General features: G+C 45.8%; 1 protein-coding gene across 9 annotated transcripts in view; it reads right to left on the reverse strand.

Moving 5' to 3' along the window:
* Window positions 1-21066, reverse strand: part of CTIF (cap binding complex dependent translation initiation factor) — a 321855-nt gene that overhangs the window by 143169 nt on the left and 157620 nt on the right. For all 9 annotated transcript variants that reach the window (XR_002093006.2, XR_002093005.2, XM_006259046.4 and 6 more), the window contains one exon: window positions 692-768. Coding sequence is in view for 7 of the 9 variants with exons in the window: in XM_006259046.4 (XP_006259108.2) it covers window positions 692-768 (77 nt within the window). In the remaining 2 variants the exon portion in view is untranslated. The remainder of the gene's footprint in view (window positions 1-691; window positions 769-21066) is intronic.

Consider the following 21066-nt stretch of genomic DNA (forward strand, 5'->3'; position numbering starts at 1 on the left):
CATTGAAAATGTTGCATGATGTGCAAAATGGACGAGTCAACCTGCGTATAACCGGACTGATTTTTCCTTCAACTTTAAACAGTGCGATCCCAAAGTTATTTATTCTTATATTTAAAATACTAAAGATGCCTTTCTAAGGCTATAGGTGCTTGAACAGAATGAATTGTGCAGCAAACAAAATTATATTACAGTCCAGCAGCTTTAAAACCATTAGTTCTACAGGAACCCAGTCACCACCTAAGAAGCTTCTTCCCAGTGCCTCCACCACAGGCATCTCTTTGCAGCATCACAGAGTCACTGAATCTGGACTTTTTCAGACCATACAGTCTCTGAGCCTTTAGAGCTACCCTTGCCCCCCTCCCAGCCCCCCAGTCCCCCTCTTCTATTAACAAAGAGAAGGCAGCACCCTGCTGACAACAGCTGCAGCAATAGGCAGAGCAGTGGTCCTTGAGGTCGGGTAGTTCTAGGCAATCTAGGACTTCCTAGGTCATAACTAACTCTGATCTCCCCACTAGGACCGAGTCTGCAGTGACTAGAAATCCCAGCTTCATCATAGTATATCATGAAGTTAAATATTCGTACATATTTCCAGCTTCTTTAACATTTCAGATAAATAGAGCATCATTGAATGATACTCCAAGCTGGGAAAGGGAAGGGCAGATCCATGACACTTTGGACAGGGCTTGCCTACCTCCGGTCATTTCTCCTCCGTCTGAACAGCTTCTTGGTGTGTGCAATTTCAGCTTCATGTGGCAATGGATGGTAACCCTGGAGAAAAAGGGAAGGGAAATAACAAAGGTTACTTCTGGGGTATAGAAGGCAGTGACAGCTAAATGGCTGGAAGAGAGGATCAGGTTCTGTACTCCATGTGTCAAGATGGTTGTTGGATAACTGGAGTGGGAAACCAGAAGAGACATCAAATCATAGGCAACTCTGAATGATGCTCCCCATTTTCCATAATTGATTTTTATGTTATGTTGCAGGATAGAGATATTCTTTACCCTTTGTGCTTAACTCTACAGCCCTAATATGCTTCTGTTTTCAGTTACACTGGATGGGAACTATACGTTATGAAATAATAGCCGTGAGCACCCTCATATCTATATCGAAGAACCAATAAACTAGGACATTTTTATAGGAAAGGAGGCAGTCTTGCCTAGAACAGAGGATATGCAAGTGTGAGTCAGAAGTACTGATGACTCTGTAATTTACTGACTCTGTCTAAGCCAACAAATTATATTATCCTTAGCACTTGTAAAGCATTTCTCAGCTTTGCTTTGCTTCACAGCATAAGAACAACCATGTGGGTTCAGACCAGAGGTCCATCTAGACCAGGAGCAAGCCTCCAACAGCGATAAGTAGCAGAAACTTTAGAGAAAGACTCTAAGAACAGGGCATGTGTTGAGTGACCCATCCCCTGTCAGACCAAGCAGGTCACCCTGGGTGGATGACATTCCTGATGGTCAAGCTTAAGAGCTCAGGAGGGCCCTATCCTCTGCAAATTTGTCTAATCCCTTTTTTTGACCAAGATGCATTACTGGCCTCCATGGCATCTTATGGAAATGAGTCCCTGGCATTAACTAAGCAATCCATTCAATGCTTTTGTAATAGGAAACAAGCTGGGAAACAAGTGAGGCAGGGAGGAGGTTAAGTGTACTGCCCAAACAAGTCAGTAGAAGAGCTGGGGTCACAATCAAGGCAACTGGTGCTATCCCTGGGTCCCCAAACCATGCTGCATCCTCTTTCTGTGACTCAGTTCACCCATACGGTCCTGGGGCAATTTGGCTTACTTGCCTGCTAGGGGTGTTGTGAGGCTTCATTACTGTTTGGAAAGTGCAAAATGCTTCAGAGGTTTTTGGATGAAAGGCTTAATATGTACCGTATTTACTTTAATAGAAGACAGGATTTTTTCCCCCATTTAACATGGGGAAAAAAGCCCCTTGCCTGATGATTGAGCACGAGGCAGTGGAAAGGCACCCCCTCCACTGCCTCTGCACACCCTGCCACTCCTCTCCCGCAGCCCCAGTCACCCCCTTCCTCTCTCCCCGCCTCTGCTGCACTCCTCCTTACCCTACTGTTTCCCCCACTGTCTGCCCCCCTCATCACCTCTTCCCCTTCTACCTGCAGTAGTCGGGGTGGGGGGTGGGGGGAGGAATTTAAGATGATCGTCCCGTAATTAGATTCCATCCAAGGAAAATTATAATGAATATATATATTTTCCATGTGTAGAATCTTATTAATGGGGGAGGCGGGGTGTCATCTTGCATTTAGGGTCATTTTGTATTCAAGTAAATATGGTAAGTGCTAAGCGTAATTTATTTTATTGCTACTATAGAGTCATAGCAAGCCACCAAAGACAGCGTTAAAAAAAAAACCCCAAAACAACCCCTCCTCCAAATACCCCCCACCAAAAAACCCCCAACAACAACAATTATGCACTACAGTACTTCCCTGGCTTGCAATAAAAGCTCCATAAAAGTCACTCTCTCTGCTTCCATAACAATCCCTCTCTCGGTTACAGTCTTTGCCTCAACACTAGTGAATCACCCACCACATGAGAGGCCGCCAGGGAGCAGCGTGCGTAAGGGGGAGCAGTGGGTGGGAGGGCTCCTTGGCGTGCGCCACTGCTTTGTCACACTGGCATGGCAACACGATGCACCCCCTGCAAGCTTCAGAAAGTTTTCTCTCTCCCTGAGATCCTGAAAAGTTCTGAGAGTCGATTTTCGTAGCAGTTTTGCCCAAAATAACGATCTGTGATGCTCCAAGTGGAGGATGCTGTGGAAGCACAAAGGCCTTCAGGAACATTAGTGACATTAGGCTTGTAACCCCCGGAGAGCGAGGCCAGAAGGGATCACCGTGACCATCTACCCTGATCAGCAGGGAGCCTAGTTTTCTCTGTTTAAAAATTGCAAATTCTCTGATAAACCCCTCCAAAATCCACAATTAAAATGAAACGCCACTATATATATAGGTATCAGCTGAACACAATGTTTTCCTAGATTGATAGATATTAGGGTTGGAAAGGACCTCAGTAAGTCATCGAGTCCGACCCCTTGCCCTGCACAGGAAAGAGCGCTGGGTCAGGTGACATATTTTATCGATATATTTATCATTTTAAAGCAATTTGGAAACCTACCAGTGCCTCGGTCACTATAATGAAATAAATTCTAAAGACCTACACATTTTGGTGTTTGATTTGGGGTTTTTTATCATGCAACATCAGAGCTCTCCCTGCCCCACTTCACTCATCCGGACGCAGGTCCAGGCCCCTCACTCCCCACCCACACCCCCGACTCCCCCAGCTCTGCAGGAGGAGGCCCCCAGCTGCCGGGACTACAAGACCAGGGACCCGGGTCCGCAGCCCCCCGCAGCAGTGCCCGAGCTCTGGCTGCTGCCCAAAGGAGGCAGGAGCTGCTGCGGTGGAGCAGAGCACACAGCCCGGCTCTCCCTCCCCCAGGGACAGATCCCCTCCAGGAGTGCACACAGTGGCAGAGAGTCAACCTCCCGCACCCCCCACTTAAGTCACCCACAACCCCATCCCGTTCCCCACCTGGGCCCTGCAGTCATGCACGGCCCCGAGCCCCAAGCCCTGCACACCGCCCCAGCTGGGCAGCGCCCCAACCCCAGCCCTGCCCAGCTCCCACCCTCCCTCGCTATGGGGGGCTCAAATTCCCCCCTACACACCCCTCCACCTTGACTTACCAGCAGGACCTGCTCTCCACACTTCCTGGTAGCCATGTGCATGTGTACGTGCACACATGCACATGGTGCTCCCTGCCTGACTGCCCTCCTCCTGCTACCCCAGCCCCAGCAGACCGGACCTGTGCCAGGCTGCAAGGGGGAACCCACCGTTTCTCCTTTAAAGGAGAAAATCCAGGTTTTACCACGTTTTTCCGTGGTAAAGCGCTGCTGCGTCTTGTGTACCAGCATCCCTGCACTTAAAAATGGCGGTGGGGGCATGTGAACTAAAGCTCGTTTGTCAAGCTTTAGTTCAAGTGTCCCCACCACCATTTTTAAGTGCTGGGATGCTGATGCATGAGACGCAGGTGGCTGCTGGAGCGTGGCAATTGCCATGCTCTAGCACACTCGATTAATCGAGTCTGCTCCGACGCGCTGTATTACAGTGCATCGGGGCAGCCTCCACGCTCGTGTATAGGCAGCCTAAGGTTATAAACAAGCAAGACAGGCAAACACCATCACTAAGGCCTAAATAATTAAGGTGAAGCCAGAGTAGATTTGCACCTTACAGGCCAACCAAAGCTTACATGAGCCTCAGCTCACTTCATCAGCTGCTGTGGACAGGTTCCTTTCCCAGAATAATTAAACCTCTGCTGGAAAGTACGAGGGCCTGAGGCACCCATCTGAGCTGAATATAAGCTTTCACTATACTTATCCCTCTGCCATCCTTAATGTGCACTGCAGGTTAAATGGTACGTTGCTGCCCACTTCAGCAGAGCATAATTAATACAATTTTAGCTATACCTAAATGCTGGGGAAGACAGACTGATTTTACATCATGTGTGGGGCAGGGAGGAGAGGGTGACATGGGACTATAATGCATTTTAACAGGACAAAATTCTGTCATCCTACTAGGACCCAAGAGGGCACAATTACTTTTTCTAAGGCTAGTCATGAAAATCTCTTGGTGAGGAGTGGGAGAAGAGTAAACTTGCTACCCTAAAAACTTATCTATTTTAGCATTCCTAGGTATTTTGGGGAGGGAAGTCTACTTTGGGAGCAGGGTTGGAGCAAGGTGACTAAAACAAATGCCAGAGGCTGCTCAGAGGAGTGTGAGTAGCAGTCCTGGACAGATGGATGAGTGAACAGTAGGTAGGCAAGGCTGTTAAAGATGTAGGATAGGCATGTTCATTCTGCAGTTTATCGCGTGGCTATCCCCATCACATAGCTAGTGTGTGCATATACATATACCATATATACTGTATACATAACTTTATGTATACACAGCACCACAAAACCAAAGCACCATCGGTTTAAAGCTGAATTGTCTAGGTCAACCTCAATGTCAGGTGTCCAACCAGAAAAAATAATGCTTCAGCCTCACTTTTTTGGTAATTTAACCAAATTAGCAGGCACACTCTTATAAATGAAGCCAGAATTGGTGGAGTGCAACCAAGCAAAAGACCCAGGGGCAAATCATCATTGCTTGAGAGCATTGGGATAGGGGGCAGCTACTTTTCTTTTTCAGTCTAACGGATCAATGAGTTCGTGCTGTTCGTCACTCTCTGGCCCCCGCAACAGATCTGAGTAATAGCTGCAGCTCCCACGTACAGCACTGAGCATTGGTCCAGTGGCATCAACAAGCAGTCTCTATTGCCTCCGATCAGGACGTCTTTTCATAGCCTGCTTTCAACATGTGACCTGAGATATCACACACACATACACACAAGGTGATCTGCTCCCCAGCCCTGGAGAACAGGTACACTGAGGTGTAGATCCCTAACAGGTCAGGAGACCTGTGGTTTTTGGTGGGGGACAAGGGGCATGGTCAGGTGAGAGTCACACGATCAGCTACCACCTATAAAAGCAGTTGGCAACTTAGATAAGTCAGCAAAGACCATGGGAGAGAAGAGTAGTGACAGCTCTCCAGAGATCCCAGGCAGGGGTTTGGGGAGAGCAACTGCTGGGAACAGGCACCCCATGGAGAAGAGATGCAAAGCCCTGGGAAGATGGTGATAAGGCAGAGGAACCTGACAGGAGTCTCAAGCCAACAGGAAGGACTGTGCAGACGTGGAAACCCAATGTCAGCTGAAAGACCCAACTCATCCTGAGGAACAGAGATGTATGGTCCAACGTGCTATTCTATAATGAGAACTAAGACCGGGAAGGGGAGTAATATTGTGATGACAACCGGGCACGGTGTTTGGATTCAAGCAACATGGACAACGACCTTAAGCAATGAACGGTCCTCAGACCGGACTGGCTGAACCCCATGTTGCATGTACACTAGTACGTCTGAATTTTGAACTGCCTTACAATCGATTTGAACGAATCTTAACCCCGTCCATCTACCCATAAGCATCCAGAAACATGACAGCTGCATCTTCGTTTCCACGGAACCGTTTACGCAGAAGTTCAATGAAGGGAACAAATTAAAAGCTTTCCAGAACATATTGACATACTGCAGAGCCTCCTTCCCTCCCACCCGCCAGCTGCCCCCCGCCTCTCCCACAAACCCACATCTATGTGCTGTGCTGTCAGAGTCCTGAACTTATTAACCTGGGTTTCCCTGGTTACTCATCTAGGAGAGACATGATGAAGTGGGGGTGGGAATGAGAAGGGGAGGTGGTTATTTTTAAAGCCACTCTGACGGCGCGTGGCTGTTTACAGGATTTGTAGGCTTCGCTGGCAAGTACGTCTGCACAGGAAGTTATAAGAACTCAATGACTTTCTGTCCATTCCCTTTACGATGGTAAATCACAGAGAGATAAACACTGTAAGCCAACACGCTTCCATCTACCTTCCTACAGCTGCCATAGCCTACCTAATCCCAAGGGTTCGTTCAAGGGATTCGTAAAGCAACTTTCCAACAAATTAAATGGTCTAAACCCAGACGCATCTGACCGCCACCCCGTGTCTAGAAACCTCAAATGTAAATTTATTCTCTGGTGCCAAAAGGAGTCTGAAACGCGCTAGCTCCCGTCAATCCCAAGGAGGTGATATTGATTTCCAGGAGGTGATGTGTCAGTTGTATCACTGAAATTGAACAGGCTGTGAAAGGTCAAGTTCAGCTGTTTCGCCTCTCTGCTCCTGCCATCCATTTTATTCATTATGGGTTTCAGATGTTAATTTTCCCAAGGAAAACAGCTGTCTTCATTTATTTATTTATTTTTTACTGACACAGTTCATCTGATTAAATACTTACAAGATCACAACACAAAGACTGTAAATCAGGCGACTAGGAACTTCATTTGAAAGAGCTGCATGGAGTTCAGACAACAGAAAAGAGGGAGGAAAAAGTAGCAGGATGGAGGGGGGAAAAAAACCCCTACCATTCAGTGTAAGAGGCAAAAATAATCATTTAGCATTTGCAAGGGATCATTGGATATGAGCTTTATCTCCAGGACCCCATTTAATCTCAAGGAACATTTCGCTTCTTTGCTTATCATACATAGGTGCAGAAAGCTTGACCTGATCAAACAAGTTGTTAAGCCTACAGTAGATTCTGGCAGTCTTGCTCCATTTTCTTCCATACAAACCTCCTTTTTGCTTTGCAGGAACTCTAAAGACATTGACTCCATTATCACAAAAGCCAGCAATAAAAAATACCAGCCAGGGAAAAAATCGTAAGTCCCAGAACTAATTTAAAAAAAAAAAATCTTGCAAAGCACGGTGATACAGGGGCTTTATTCTGAGCACAAAGGGAATTGTTTTGCCCCAGAAGCTGGAAAGTCCAGGACAGCACACAACCACAGAAATATTTGTGTAGATGCTACTGTGACAGTTTCACACTCTGGGAAGATTATGAAATTTAAAATGATGATGCTCAGTACAGACCTTTCTGCTGGTCCAGTTGTTTAACTGCCATATGGCATTCATAGCTCAGCACCTCTCTCCCCTTCTTCCCACCAACATCCCATTCATCATAGATTCATAGATGTTAGGGTCGAAAGGGACCTCAATAGATCATCGAATCCAACCCCCACATCATCGAGTCCAACCCCCTTAAGGGCAGGCGGCCTACGGCCCCCAGGCGGTCAGTTCATCCCCAACTTTAAATTACATCAAGTCTCAATGCACACAAGGCAACAGGCTTCTATTAATACTGTGTACCCTGCGTATATACCATATAAGTGCATAATTTGATTACTTGCATAAAAGAGTGCTGACCCCAATTTGCTACTTATTGCTTACATGGTAACAAACTCGAGTGATTTGCTTATCAATGAAGCCCACACACAGCTTAAGTGCACAGCATCTCTGATCCCCGCTGTGCTTTGTAACGTAATTGAACTAGTTAACGTCACAGAAATGGGAAGGGCTGGCAAAGGGCTACTTGAAACGGATGGGAGCCTGCGTGTTTCACAGCTGCTATTGGACACGTTGAAACCAACTCGGTCTACTCGCCCTTCATCTTCGACGTTTCTAATAGCCTCCTCCAAACTGACAATTAAAAGCTGTGAAAATGGCAGGAAGGTAGTCACTTTTGGAGCTGCTGGTGCCACAACATGGGAAGTCCCATGTGCTTCATGAGTATTGAGGTTGGACAGAGTGTATGCTCAGTCCCAAAGCTTTGTACTTAAGTGGAGTACAATGTACACGCTCCGTGAAAGGACCAGAGAGTATGCTTCATTCAAGAGTAAATCACAGTGGATGCCAGTGACAAACACAACTCCTTTATATCAGTCTTGTAAAATAAATCTCCCAAATGTACATGCTCTCACACAAGGTGTACTAGAGAGGGTGACACTTTGCTGGTTGGTGGAACTTGGACAGCACCTCTGCCCTCGCCATCATTTTGACCCTTGATCATCTTTTCTCATCCGATTTACATAATCAAGGCCAGCATTTTACAAAGCAAAGAATAACTATTGTTAGCATTTTGGCTGGAGCCAGCTTGTTGTTGATTACCTGCTCTTCCCCCTTCCGATGCCAGGAATTTCCATAGCAGTCAGCCCTTCTCTTACTCGCAAATGGTATGCAGGGGGAATTTTTTCCCTTTCTAATAAATATGGCAGTGGCATGGATCAAATCCTTGACCTGATTTTTTAGATGCCATGGAATAGCATCAAACAATGACAGGAAGCTGCCTATAAACTATTTCCTCTCCCTCAAAAGTCAGCTGATAAATTTGTTCCTTCAAATTGCAAAGTATTCATTTTTTTCCTGGTAGGTGTTTATACAGAAGTAAATAGTGTAAGGCAGCAACCTGCTTTCTTCATTTCACCTATCTCCATACTGATGGGAGAAGAGCCAGCAGAATTTGGCTCATGGCCCAAACCAAAGCAGAAGCTGAATCATCAGACCACAACTGCTTACATAGGATTTCCCCACCACCACGCCCTAATAAAGTATAGGAGGCTGGGGGGCTTCGCGACCCATCTCAGCAACCTTTCTCCAACTCTTACTGTTTGGGTAAGATAAGAGAGGCAGGAAAGAAAGCGTTAAGGAGTTTCCCATCTTGACCAGACTGGAACAGAGTTAAAAAAATCCAGTGATGCCTCCATCCTACTTGCGGTGAACTGTAGCAGACCAGGAGGATGGCAGTAGGCCTGCGGCAGCCCCAGGGAGCCCAGAGGCACTACGGAGGAAGCGCAGGCTTGGTGAATCATGACAGTCTGGCCCCATGGGGCAGCACTCCATCCAAATGAGATGCAGAGGAAGTTGCTCCCTTGGTGAGGTCCTGTTTTAGAGGATTTCCTGAGTAACCACATCCCTATTAAGTGGGCTGTCCGGTAAATGTACTTTGCCCAAAAAGGTGAAAGGGGCATTTAAAACAATGGTAACATGGCGTAGATGCAAGAACATAGCTAATTGTTACAAGAAGATTTTCTCTACGAAGTGTTTGGGGGTGGCAACACACACTCTCCTGTGTGTGTGTGTGACAGTCACTGTTTTTATCGCTTATCTAAATAACCCTCTTTCTATAGCGCCTTACAGGAATGTACATGTGGCCATGTCTACATGTGGCACCACCCCGTGCACCAGCCACAGCACGGCTGAGCTGCCTGGATTCCTCGTGCATCTCCACTTTGGCTGGGAAAGTTTCCCAGGTGACTAGACTTAGGCTAGAATTGTTCGGAAACCATCCAGAATGGACACCTCGACATTTAAGTCCACCTAAGGTTCGTCATGATCCAATTCTAAGTGATGCATAAGCTTTGCACAAGTCCCCCTGTACCTTAGGAGGAGAAAAGCCACACTGAGTGCCTGACACCAAGATGTACATGCAGCAAGGAGGAGGAGACGTGCACCTGTCCCCTGACTTTTGGCCCAACAGCCTAGAGGTTAGAGGACTTGCCTGTGGGAGGTCTGAATCCACATTTCTCCTTCCCAGTCAAGTGTCCTAATCCACAGGTGTGGGCCAGACAGGGCTGAGAGATCCTCGTCGAAGCCAAGCCACTGGATAGAAAGGAATCATCATGGCCAAAAAGAAGCAGGAAGAAAGAGCCTGACTGGATAAGTAACTTGTGGCTCCAGTCCCTGCTCTATTGCTGCTTAGGCATTTGGCATTAAAGCTATCAGATGAGGTGCATAAGCAGCCCTGGGGGCACATGGGGAATTACGTCCAGGGGTGGGTGACTCAGGAGGACAATCACCCCAACCCCAGTAAAATGGGAAGGATCAACAAGTTTGCAAACAAGGCATTAAACTCTCCACTACATTGTCCTGAAACCAGACTCTGTGGAGGCTTTGAAAATGGCTTAATGCACTATAGGAAGAATATAAATAACAGACAAAAGAAATCCCCCTTTGTTACAAGAATCCGCAAATACGAAAGCGGTTACAATCTGACTTAGGAAATAGAGTTTTTTCCCATGTAGCAAAATGGGAACAATACTTCATGAGTGGAAGTCACCCTAATTGTTTTAACTGATGTTATTTTAGTGTTGTTTAGGTTTATTGTTTATTTGTGTGTATTTCCTTTACCCGGGTCAGGCTTAAAATCAGCCTTTACTATCAGTGCTAACTGCCCGGTCTGCAAATAGATAAACGCGCCCAATAAACATAGGGACAACAGCAGCCACAAAGCTTGGAGGAGACCCAAAGGCGCAAGGAACCAACATTAAAATAAGCCATGTTAGGGACCTGGATGGCTCAACCCTGGCAGCCTGGTTTCAAAACAAGTGCCCTGCAGTTAATTCGCCTCCGGCCATTTGTGTCTGCAGGCCATTAGCAGCCGCTTGCTGGGTTGGGGCCTCCATTAACTGGAGTTTATAGTCTGTAAGTAGCCTCAGGGTAGGTATTCACATCACACCAGTACATCAAACTTGGCACTAACTGGGAGCACTGTGTGCAAGACAGGATACGTAGGCCAGGGAGCCTGGACTCCCCTCTGACTCCTTTAGAAGCAGGGAGTTTCCTTAGGTGAGCTTCATAGGCAGTGACAGTCTTCTGGAGCTGAGGATGACTGCAATGGTTGCTGTTAGCCGAGAGGCTCCGCTTTGAGTCAGGTCTGCGGGGCACAAGGGCTGGAGCCCATGAGAAGGGGACTTGGCTATATAAAATCCTCTCTGGTCAGCTTGGGGAGCTGAGTTTATGCCAGAGATGGGCAGGGAGGTGGAGTCCTTTAATTACAATATTAAATATTATGGATTCTTATGGCAACTTCTATAACTTAAGTCCTTAGTCCCCCTGGAACCTACAATTTTAAAAAGTATATATCTTCCCTGCATATTTAGTATCCTCAGTCTGGGCTGAGAGCGTCATCAGCTGTGAGACTCTCAGCCCTGGCAGCCGTGGAAAGCCCCCGCAGTTGGGAGACTGCAGCAGCATTGGTCTCCCAGCCTGGGGTGGGGGGCACAGGCCACACGTGCAAATTGAAGTTGGACAGAAACCAGTGATAAAGTTATTACATAGTTTCAAGCAACAATTTTATAGCTGATTGGATCTTTTTAAAGGGACCATAGTTAATTTTGTATGTGTAGCCCAGTCTAAATTAATCGCATGATTAATCAGGTAATTGTGCAGTAGATGTAATGTGAAGAGGCAGCCTCTCTCCAATACAGGGTTACAGCTGCAGGTAAGACAGCACAAGAAAATGAGTTTGATTTCTTCAGTCCTGCTCTGGTGAGACAGGACTTTAGTCTTTATAGCTTTCAGACTGGCTCTTCTCAGCCGCACAAACACAGAAGTGAGCAGAGGATACACTCATAATTCACCGGTGCGTCACCACTGTTCTGGTTAATGTAAAAGCTGGCACAACAGGAAGGAGTGGTCGATTCTGCACTGCTGGGACATCATCATCTTTCATTCATTGTTTGCTTTACAACATTTCATCATGTGCATTTAGTGCTGGCAAAAGGCTCCTAATGGTCAGACCAAGGAATTCATCAAGCAAAACTTAATGACTTCTATGAATCCCTTATGGAAGGTTCCTATGGAATCCATATGGAATAAGGGCCTCTGAAGACTTTTGAAACCAACAGACACCAAGACCTCAGCTGACATCACCAAGCGCTGGACCATGCCCCAAAACGCACACTAACGTCAAGATAGCAACTCCCACTGGGGTGTTTGGGTTCCATTACCTATAGCGTTTTTCCAAAAAGCAAACTGGAAACCAGCAAATTTTAGCAAAACAAGTGTTGCTGGGATGCATCTCTCCAACATTTTCCATTCAGTCTTTTGCTTTTGAGAAATGTTAAAGATGAATGAGGAGCTGGGTCTATGCTTCTTTTGGCTTGATTCTTATTTTAAAACAACAAAACAATTGATATATGTATATTGGCTTAGCACCATTTATATGTGTGCATATATACAGGTAGACATAACCCATGTATATGCCTACACACATGCATCTTGGCTGAGTTAGAGTTTTACAGTGTGAAACTTTCAGCTCGGGGGGACACTCGGATTTCTCAGCGCTGCCTGGAGCATTCAAGCTGTGATGGGGAAGTCACTTATGAACAGAACAGCCATTACACTACCATAAAAACAGTAGGTAACCACTCTTTCCTTTCAGCACTAATGGCCATGGTGAGAAGAACTGAAGCTACTTTCACAAACACTATCAATGCTTGGCAGTACGGAGGCATATTTCAATTGTGGGACTCCAAGTGGTTTATACGTGTGAATTAATTAAGTGTCACAACACCTCTACGCAGCACAGCCCTGTCAAAAAGCAGCTTTTACCAAGTGGGATGTCAAAAAATCAAGCAGCTTAAGCCCTTTAAGAGAAGAGAGGTTGATTTATGGTGGGTCCTGCATTCATGATTGTTCTTGTCTTGCTCAGTCAAGAGAGACGACATCTCCTTATTTCAGCAGAGTTGTCAAAATTCCCCCTTTAATTCCGGGGGTAAAAACGATGCTTCAAAATCCCCTATGGTCCTACCCCTGCCCCGCAAAAGTCAAGGGGAATCCTAATACCAACTGCAAGGGGAGCAAATCTCAGACCCTCATGCCCATCAATCCTTGCAGACAGCATGGAGTGAGATCCTGAAACACTGCACTGAAAGTGGAGTCGAGACTTCATTCCTGGACTCTGCTTCTACGCCTCAAAAGGAACCCTTCTCTTCCCGTTTTTCAGTCCCTACTCTTCTTCATTAGTCAGCAGAGGTGCAGTGGGAACTACCTCCTGCAGCCACTGCTCAAAGGCCCCTTCACCTCGTGGAGTGCTGGTTTCGTTTTGCATTTTTCAAGTTATTCTCTTCAAGGAGGGCCTCTTCTTTTGCACAAGTGCAGGAAGCATTATATAAGACACCACCTTTCCTATTTGCTGTTTCGGGTCTTGATGCCTGTGACACTCAGGGGGCTCCGCAGGAAAGATGCTCTACCAAAGCCTGCAAGGCAGCCACCAAGGGCACATGCCTGGGAAGATAAAGCTGTTTTTTGCATGTTTCTGACTGTTTCCTGGGATATTCCTATCACACTTGACAAGAAAAGATTCCTCTGATTTTTGCTGCATTTTTCCCCCTCTCTGCAGGAGCAAGTACAAGAAAGAGTATTGGTTGTATCATGCCATATGCTCTTGCAGATTGCCCACTGCATCTTTTGGAGGAGGATTCCAGCATGTACAGATGAGCAAGCCTTCTGCGTCTACTTGGTTTGAAAGTCAGAGACTATCTGCCCAAACAGCACAGCACAGGCAAGAGGGAAAAGCCTCCCAACTTTGTGGTGAATGATGTGCCTTAACCCCAACTACCTCTAAAGTTGAAAGGATCACTCAGTCTCTCCATGGATTAGTCAGTCTTTGGCCTCCTGCTGAGAGAGAAGCCTGGGGATGAGCGGCGGCTATGGAGGTAGTTCTCACTGCACCTCTGCTGATTGATGTAGAAGAGTAGATACTGCGGTACATGAGAGACACGTAATAAAAGTGTCTGTTGGTGCCAAACGCAAGGGTGACAATCGTGATTTAGATGCATGGTCTGCTAAGATCGGGACTGAGACTCATCCCTTCAGTTTATTTCACGTGAGACTCCTCCGGTAAGCAATTATATCATTACTAGGACAGCTTCAAATCAACCACCAGCATTAACTGTAAACGAACAAAAATGATCTTGTGATATTCTGCACAGCAGGTGACAGAGCTGAGAGCTCAGCTTACTATCATTTGCAAGCTTACATTACTTCTAAGCTTCGAAGATGCATCAGAAATACTAACAAATCCCAGAAGCATCACACTGGCCAAAGGCACCCGGACGTGCCGATCACAAGTGCATTTTTCACAAGGGCCTCAAATGCTTCACCCTCTTCATTAATCCTGTGAAGGAAGGTTCGCCCGGGTTTGCTGACGTGCTGCTATTCTTGATAGCAGAAATCATCTAGGGTGTGTTGAGCAGGATAAATCCTAGCAGCAAAGGTGGGAGGCGATTTAGGCTTAATGGTTACCTTACTGTTGGTTTCTTGGTTAGTAAAGCCCACCCCCGGGAAATTCGTTTGGACCACAGACTGTTTTTAGAGTAAGTTGGGAAAAGGGCCTGCTCAGATTGCTAATGAGCTGTTTGAGAAGGTTTGCATGCTAATCAAGGAGCAGAAACAATACCACGTGACTCTGCTATCTGACCGCAAAGACAACTAACAAATAGCCAAAGCAAACAATTCACAACTAACCCACAAGTGAAAACTGTCCAGAAAATACTTATAAAGACATTAATAGCAATTGACAACTGGTCTGCACACTGTTCCCTGCTAAACCAGGAAGATGAGAATATTTGCAATGAATATTAAGTTCAGCCAGCTCCCTAATTACTCAGGGATTTCTATGCCTGCTACCCATCAGCCTCAGATCCAAGTGCCTCGTGCATGCTACGGTACCCAGGTTGTAGCTGTATTGGTCTAGAGGAAAAGGCAATCAGGACTTGTAGTAGACATGATATCTTTTATTAGACCAAGATTTTTGCAAAAAAAAGTCATATTCACCCTCACCACCTCCCTGTGAGAGAAAGCAGAATCTTATTATTCCCATTTGCCAGGCACAGAAGGACCAAGTGGCATCCTCCAGGTCACTCAGGAAATGTATGGCAGGCCTGGGGAATGAACCCAAGTCTCTGAAGTTCCACCTTAACCCGACGGGCAACTCTCCTGTGGGTCCAGCAGCCAGATCCCCAACCCAAAGCCATTTTAGACTTGTTGGTTGACATGCTGCCTTCCCCCATCATAGCTGGCTATGCTAGAAAAACAAGAAGCTGAGCAAGAAGCACACCGGGTCCCTTCTCCTGCTGGTGAATGAAAACAGCCTGATGAACTTGGATGACCAAGCCTGTGCTTTCAGATATAAATCAGTCAGTCAGATGTCTGTGTGTCTGCCTGTCTCCACATTTGGCAGCTCCCACCTCTCTCTCCTTATCAACACCGAAAACATTATTTAACAGTGGTGGCCTTGCGCCAGGAAAAATGCCACACTAGAAGCACACCCGCGTCCTAACCCAAGCACCCCCCCCCCAAACCAAAGCAACAAAAGTAAGGCTCTTCCCAAAGAAAAAAAAAAAGAAGTTCCCACCAGCTATGAAAAAGCTGGAGGTTAATATAAATTCCATGGGCTGGAGGGGGGAAGTGGAGCTGCATTCAAAGACTCAATGGCTAACCACGCTTCCTTCGTCTGGCAACTGTAAGCTCTGTGAGCCGAGTTATTGAGGAAGTTAGACGAGGTCTATATTTATTCCAGCTGCAGATTTCCCTTAACCCCTTGAAGTGGTGTTTTCCAAAAACAGATCCGATTTTTAAAGCTTGCTTTTCAATTCTATTCATGCAGTGCTAGAACGATTTGTTTTGAGCACAGTCATTCATAAATTAACAACAACAGCAAACCCTCCCCGGCCTTTCTGAGAAGTGCCTGCTGGGTGAATGGAGAGGGGGATCTCAGCAGAAGCTTTTAGGAATTAACTTGGAAAAGGAAAGAAAGAGATAAAGCCATAAAAAGCTTGTGTAAATGCAGGAGCACTTTTGTTTTACGTGATAAATGCAGCCATGCAAAATGGCTCTGAAAATGTATTAGGCAGGTCATAAACTCTGTTCTCTCTCATCTTTCTAGGATGCGGAGAAAATAAATGATATTTTACTCTATTAAAAATGTTTACCCATCATATATGAGAGAGTAAATTGATTTTTTTTCAAGGCTACATTTGTGGTTTACAACCGAGATTGATGCCTTTAGACCAGCAAAGTACCTGCAGACCAAAATAAGAGATTTTCTTTAAAGGCTGAGTTCTTCTGGGGCAAGATTTTCTGAACGGCATGTCTCTTATAGAGCCAGCCAAGCCACATCACTGATATTTAATAGGAATGAGAGCTGGGAAAGCAAGGGAGGCAGAAACCAAGCAGAAACCAGGCAGAAAATAGTTTCTTTTGCTTCCAGTTTAAAGCTGATTTAAAAGGAAACTCGTTTTAGCCTATGGGCACAGCGTGTCTCTCTAATTATACCTGCATATGAAATACCTTCCAGAAATCCCCACCCAAACAAAGCCTCGAGAAAGGAAATAACGGAAATTCCTGATGGTTCACAAAGGAAACGTTTCTAACCAGTGAGACAAGGGGCACGTAAGACGGTTCGGACTGTATGCTGCTCCCAACCCACAGCAGTCACTGAAACCACCAGACGCTTGGAGAAACACCCATCTCTGACATCCCTCATCTGCTCACGGCACCAACTTGCTTGAGACTGGACACAGACTCAGTTCTCCATGTGCATTCGTATCCCGCCTTAACATTTTGCTGAGTGAGCCGCGCACTACTGATCATGTCGGGGGCACGCAAATCACTGAAATCCATGAAGCCATCAACTTTCCCATTCCTCCCATGACCAGGGAGCCCAAACCATCCAAGGTGCGAAATGCGTCCAAAAGGGGATGTGTGGCCCTATATCTGAGATCTCTTGAGCATATATTTTTTATAGAAGCAGCTCATCGGCTGCCGTGGTTTCCCTGCTTCACCTGTGGCAGGTTAGAGTGTTTTATGCCTTGTGTTGTGCCACGGTTGACAGTAGTTTTACAAAGAATTTAAAGTATGAATTCGTATGGGATGGTTTGGCTCTGGATGACCCCGTCTCAGGCAGGGGGTTGGACTAGATGATCTCTGGAGGTCCCTCGCAGTCCTACTTCTCTATGTTTCTATGAAATGAACTGTAACGATCTCCTTTAGTTTCCTACCCCTTGTGTGACTTGGCACAACCTGCTAGTTTTATGTGCAGCTTGTATTTCAATTGCACATACAGGCCCTGCTGACTGTGTCAGGTGCTGCGCACAGATAACACAAGACAGTCCCTACCCTTCAAACCTTACACTCTACACAGGTTGGAGAAAAGGTGCCAGAAGGGGACAGCACAAACAAGCAGGAAGCTGGAAGCAGACTCAGAGAGTGAAGATTTGGTACTGACTTCAACAAGGCCAGGATTTTGCCCGCAGAGGATAAGTGACATGCCCAAGATTATACAGGAAACCTGTTGCACATTTTATGAGTACCTCTCCCATTCCTTAATCAGCTTTGCTCCCTATTGTCCCTCGCTGCCACTCCTTCAGGGTAGGGGCATTATCTTTCTATTTGCTGGTGATGTGCTGGGCACACCAATACCGCCGTGCGAAGCAAGCAATCCTGGACTCAAGTCAGATGACTGGCTGGCTCCATGTTTCCATGTTATTGGCTGCTTTCTGAGAAGCAAAAAGCCAGTGATCACTATAGCCTGGGCAGCACGTGAAGGAATCCAGCTGCTAAAACTTTGCTTTTTTTCCCCATTGATCTCAGATCCGATGAACTTTCTCAAATCTAACTGAACAAGGCCAGATGCTCACCTAGTGCACTTCTACCTGGATCTGCTGATGGTATTTGACTCATTCCAGGTAAAACAAACACCGGTTTGCACGTAAGCTGCACAATGAAACGTATTTTCATTGCACAATGAAAATATGCAAGGACAAAGACTAACAAGAGACTCTGCCTGCACTGCAGACAAGAATGGCAGGACAGCCAAGTAGTAAAGTGATTAATCTGGCTTTCAACATAGAGACATCTTGCGATCACCTCCCAGCTTTGCCTATAATAAACATATTCCCAACATTAGTTTTATGACATTTAGCTTGACTCATCTATACTGACTGCGTTTTCATTACAGATTCGTCCTCTCTGCCTCAGCTGACGCATTAACCTCTGGAAATGGTTAATATATGTCAAACACAAGCCGGTTTTCATAGACACACCACACTATTGCTTATGGAGGTCAGGTGCGGATCACTTCGTCCGCAAGACAAGGGGAAAAGCAAAGGCACCGTGCTTTCTGGAAGCTCAGCTCCTGTTTGGGACAACTCTCGTAATGACCCACTCTTTACAGCAGTGTTACAATGATGTTGCAGCCACAATGGTCCAGGAATTTTGCAAGAGGCAAGGATTTCTTAGGGTGGTATCTTTTATTGGACCCACTTCTTAGCTGGGTTAGATTTAGACAAGCTTTCAAATGCAAGACATCCTTCTCCACTTTACATGAAGTTATACGGGACCATGTACCATATATTATCATATTTTATTATCTACACGGTCATCTTTTATTATCTATATGGTGGCAATACCAGGGAGCTCTAGTCACTGAACAAGATCGCACTGCCCGTACAGATAGGCACCATAAATACACAAAACAAAACAAAACAAAATGGTTCCTGAGTGTTTTATTGAGAGGAGAGGAGTGATAATGTCATGGCTCAAAGGAAAAAAAATGTATGTAATATTAAGATTGAAATTTAGGGGTTTTTTTTGTTTGTTTGTTTGTTTTTTAAAATTCATAAAACTTGACAAAGAGAGTTGCTTCCAGGTTTTCTTATTATTGTACTGGAAACAAGTTTCTTTTTGAATAAAGGATTACTGTGATGTTTGCAACCCACCCGCTCTGGCATTGTGGAGGAGAATGAGAACCCAGAAGAAATGGACCAAAAACACAAGTGACCCGGGGTAGTTTATAATCATCAGCGCAGCTGAGAGAAGTGGACAAAGCAAGCAAAGTGCAGTAGAGCTGTGGATAAACCAAAGGGGGTTGATAAGATAGGCAAGGACATTTTTGAAAAAGAAAATACAGCTTTGGAGAAATTATTTTGGGTATCTGATTTTCTGTTAATGCTTTAAAGAAGCATAACATAAGGAAGGCTCTGAGGAACTGCCCCTTAAAAATTGGCCCCTTTAAAGACGTGTCAGATCTGGCTTCCAAAAATAAGTAGTTGTTTTTCAGGATCCTGGCTGAATAGCCTAGGCACTAAAGCAGCTCATGGAGCATTACAGCCCTGGTTGGGAATGGCATCAACATCACGCTGTGCGTGCAATTAGATCCTGAGAAACAAATACCAGTTACCAACACTGTTCCCAAAGCTTTAGCACAAAGGGAAACCCTACAGAAACCTGCACTCAAGCTGACAAGGTCCCTGGACTCTTGGCTTTGCTGGAGCCAAGGTTCAGTTAACCTTGAGTCCTGGACACACAATGGCACTTGCAGAACAGTCGATGCAGTTCCCATGGACACTCATCACGCAGCCGGGGAGACAAGAAAGGAGGGGGAGAAGGAGAGAAGTCACCACGGCGTTCTTCCGACCGTGTCAGGTTGCACGTACATAGCGGGTTAGCTGCATGACTCTCAGCCCTTTAGCAGTTATTTCCTCCACCACTACAGAGCCGATCTTCAGGAAGGCCCTTTAGTGCGAGGAAATCCTGACCACCACCACCAAAGTGTTATCAACACAGAAAAAAGATAATGGCGGCAGGAACAGAAACAGAGAAAAATCACCTTCATTATTTATCCTTCAAACCAATGCCAGAGTTCACTCCAAGTCCATTGTGTGGACTGAAGTCAAGACACGTGGGTCACCTAGGGACTGGGGTAGATTTGTGCAGGGATGGTTCCTCCTCTCTGTGAATAATAAGATATTCAACACAGCATGTGCTTAATGTCCTGAAGCAAGTTGTTGGTATCACAGCAAGGGAATCTATTTCTCCTATCGCGGCGGGGTGAGGGGAGGGATGTCTAGGCTGGCTGATCATCATTTAGGTGGCTGACATCTGGGAAAGCTCTCATTATTCAGGGTGAAACAAAGGCAGAACGATGTGTGAGGACATTTATGACAGATGCTTCTTTTTTTTTTTTGCACTATATTCACAGGGAAGCACCCTCATCTACATGCTACCTCTTATAATTACGAGGCACAAGATGTCCTGCAGGTGAACAGCTCCATGTATGTATTTACTGTTATGAACTACTGTCAGCAGCTCACTCCAGGTCAATTGGGCTAAGATCTGCTGGCTAAGGACATCAAGATGAAGAGCATGTACAGGCAGTCCTTGCACTTACAGCAGGTTATGTTCCTGGAAAAGATGTTGTAAGTCGAAACGATGCAAGTCAAATCTGATTTTCCCATAGATATAATGTTATAATAGGGGGTTATGTTCCTGACCAAGGGCCTGATGCCCAACTTTTTGTAGAAATGACCATAAACACCATATTTAAATCAACTATAAATGATATACACTGTACAGTACAAAGCTTTCTAAAGTGTCCTGTATATAAAAGGATTAAACAGGACAATATAGTAACGAATCACATAAAATTGGATTTAATCAGAAGGTGAAGTAACACTATCAGGGGCATGGAATTCAAAGGGCTTCTTCGGGGAGATTTTGGGGAGACTTACGGCCACTTGATGGCTTTTTGAGAAAACCGATCCAGGGATGTCCGTTTTGCTGCCCTCTTCTTCTCGTGGGAAATTTCCCTGTCGTGCCATAGGCGCGAGGATCCAGCGCCGTAAGTAATAACATGGGTGTAAATGGCGGAGCGCTGCAAGTGCGAATCGCCATAAGTCAAAATGCCGTAAGTTGAGGATTGCCTGTATTCTGGAGTTACATATGCACCAAATGAAAGATGCTAGCCCTGGAGACTGACAGCCTGGGCTTGTCCACAGAGGATGCACAATACAGGAGAGAGGT

The sequence above is a fragment of the Alligator mississippiensis genome, chromosome 3 (assembly GCF_030867095.1).
Source record: "Alligator mississippiensis isolate rAllMis1 chromosome 3, rAllMis1, whole genome shotgun sequence".
Classification (NCBI taxonomy): Eukaryota; Metazoa; Chordata; order Crocodylia; family Alligatoridae; genus Alligator; species Alligator mississippiensis.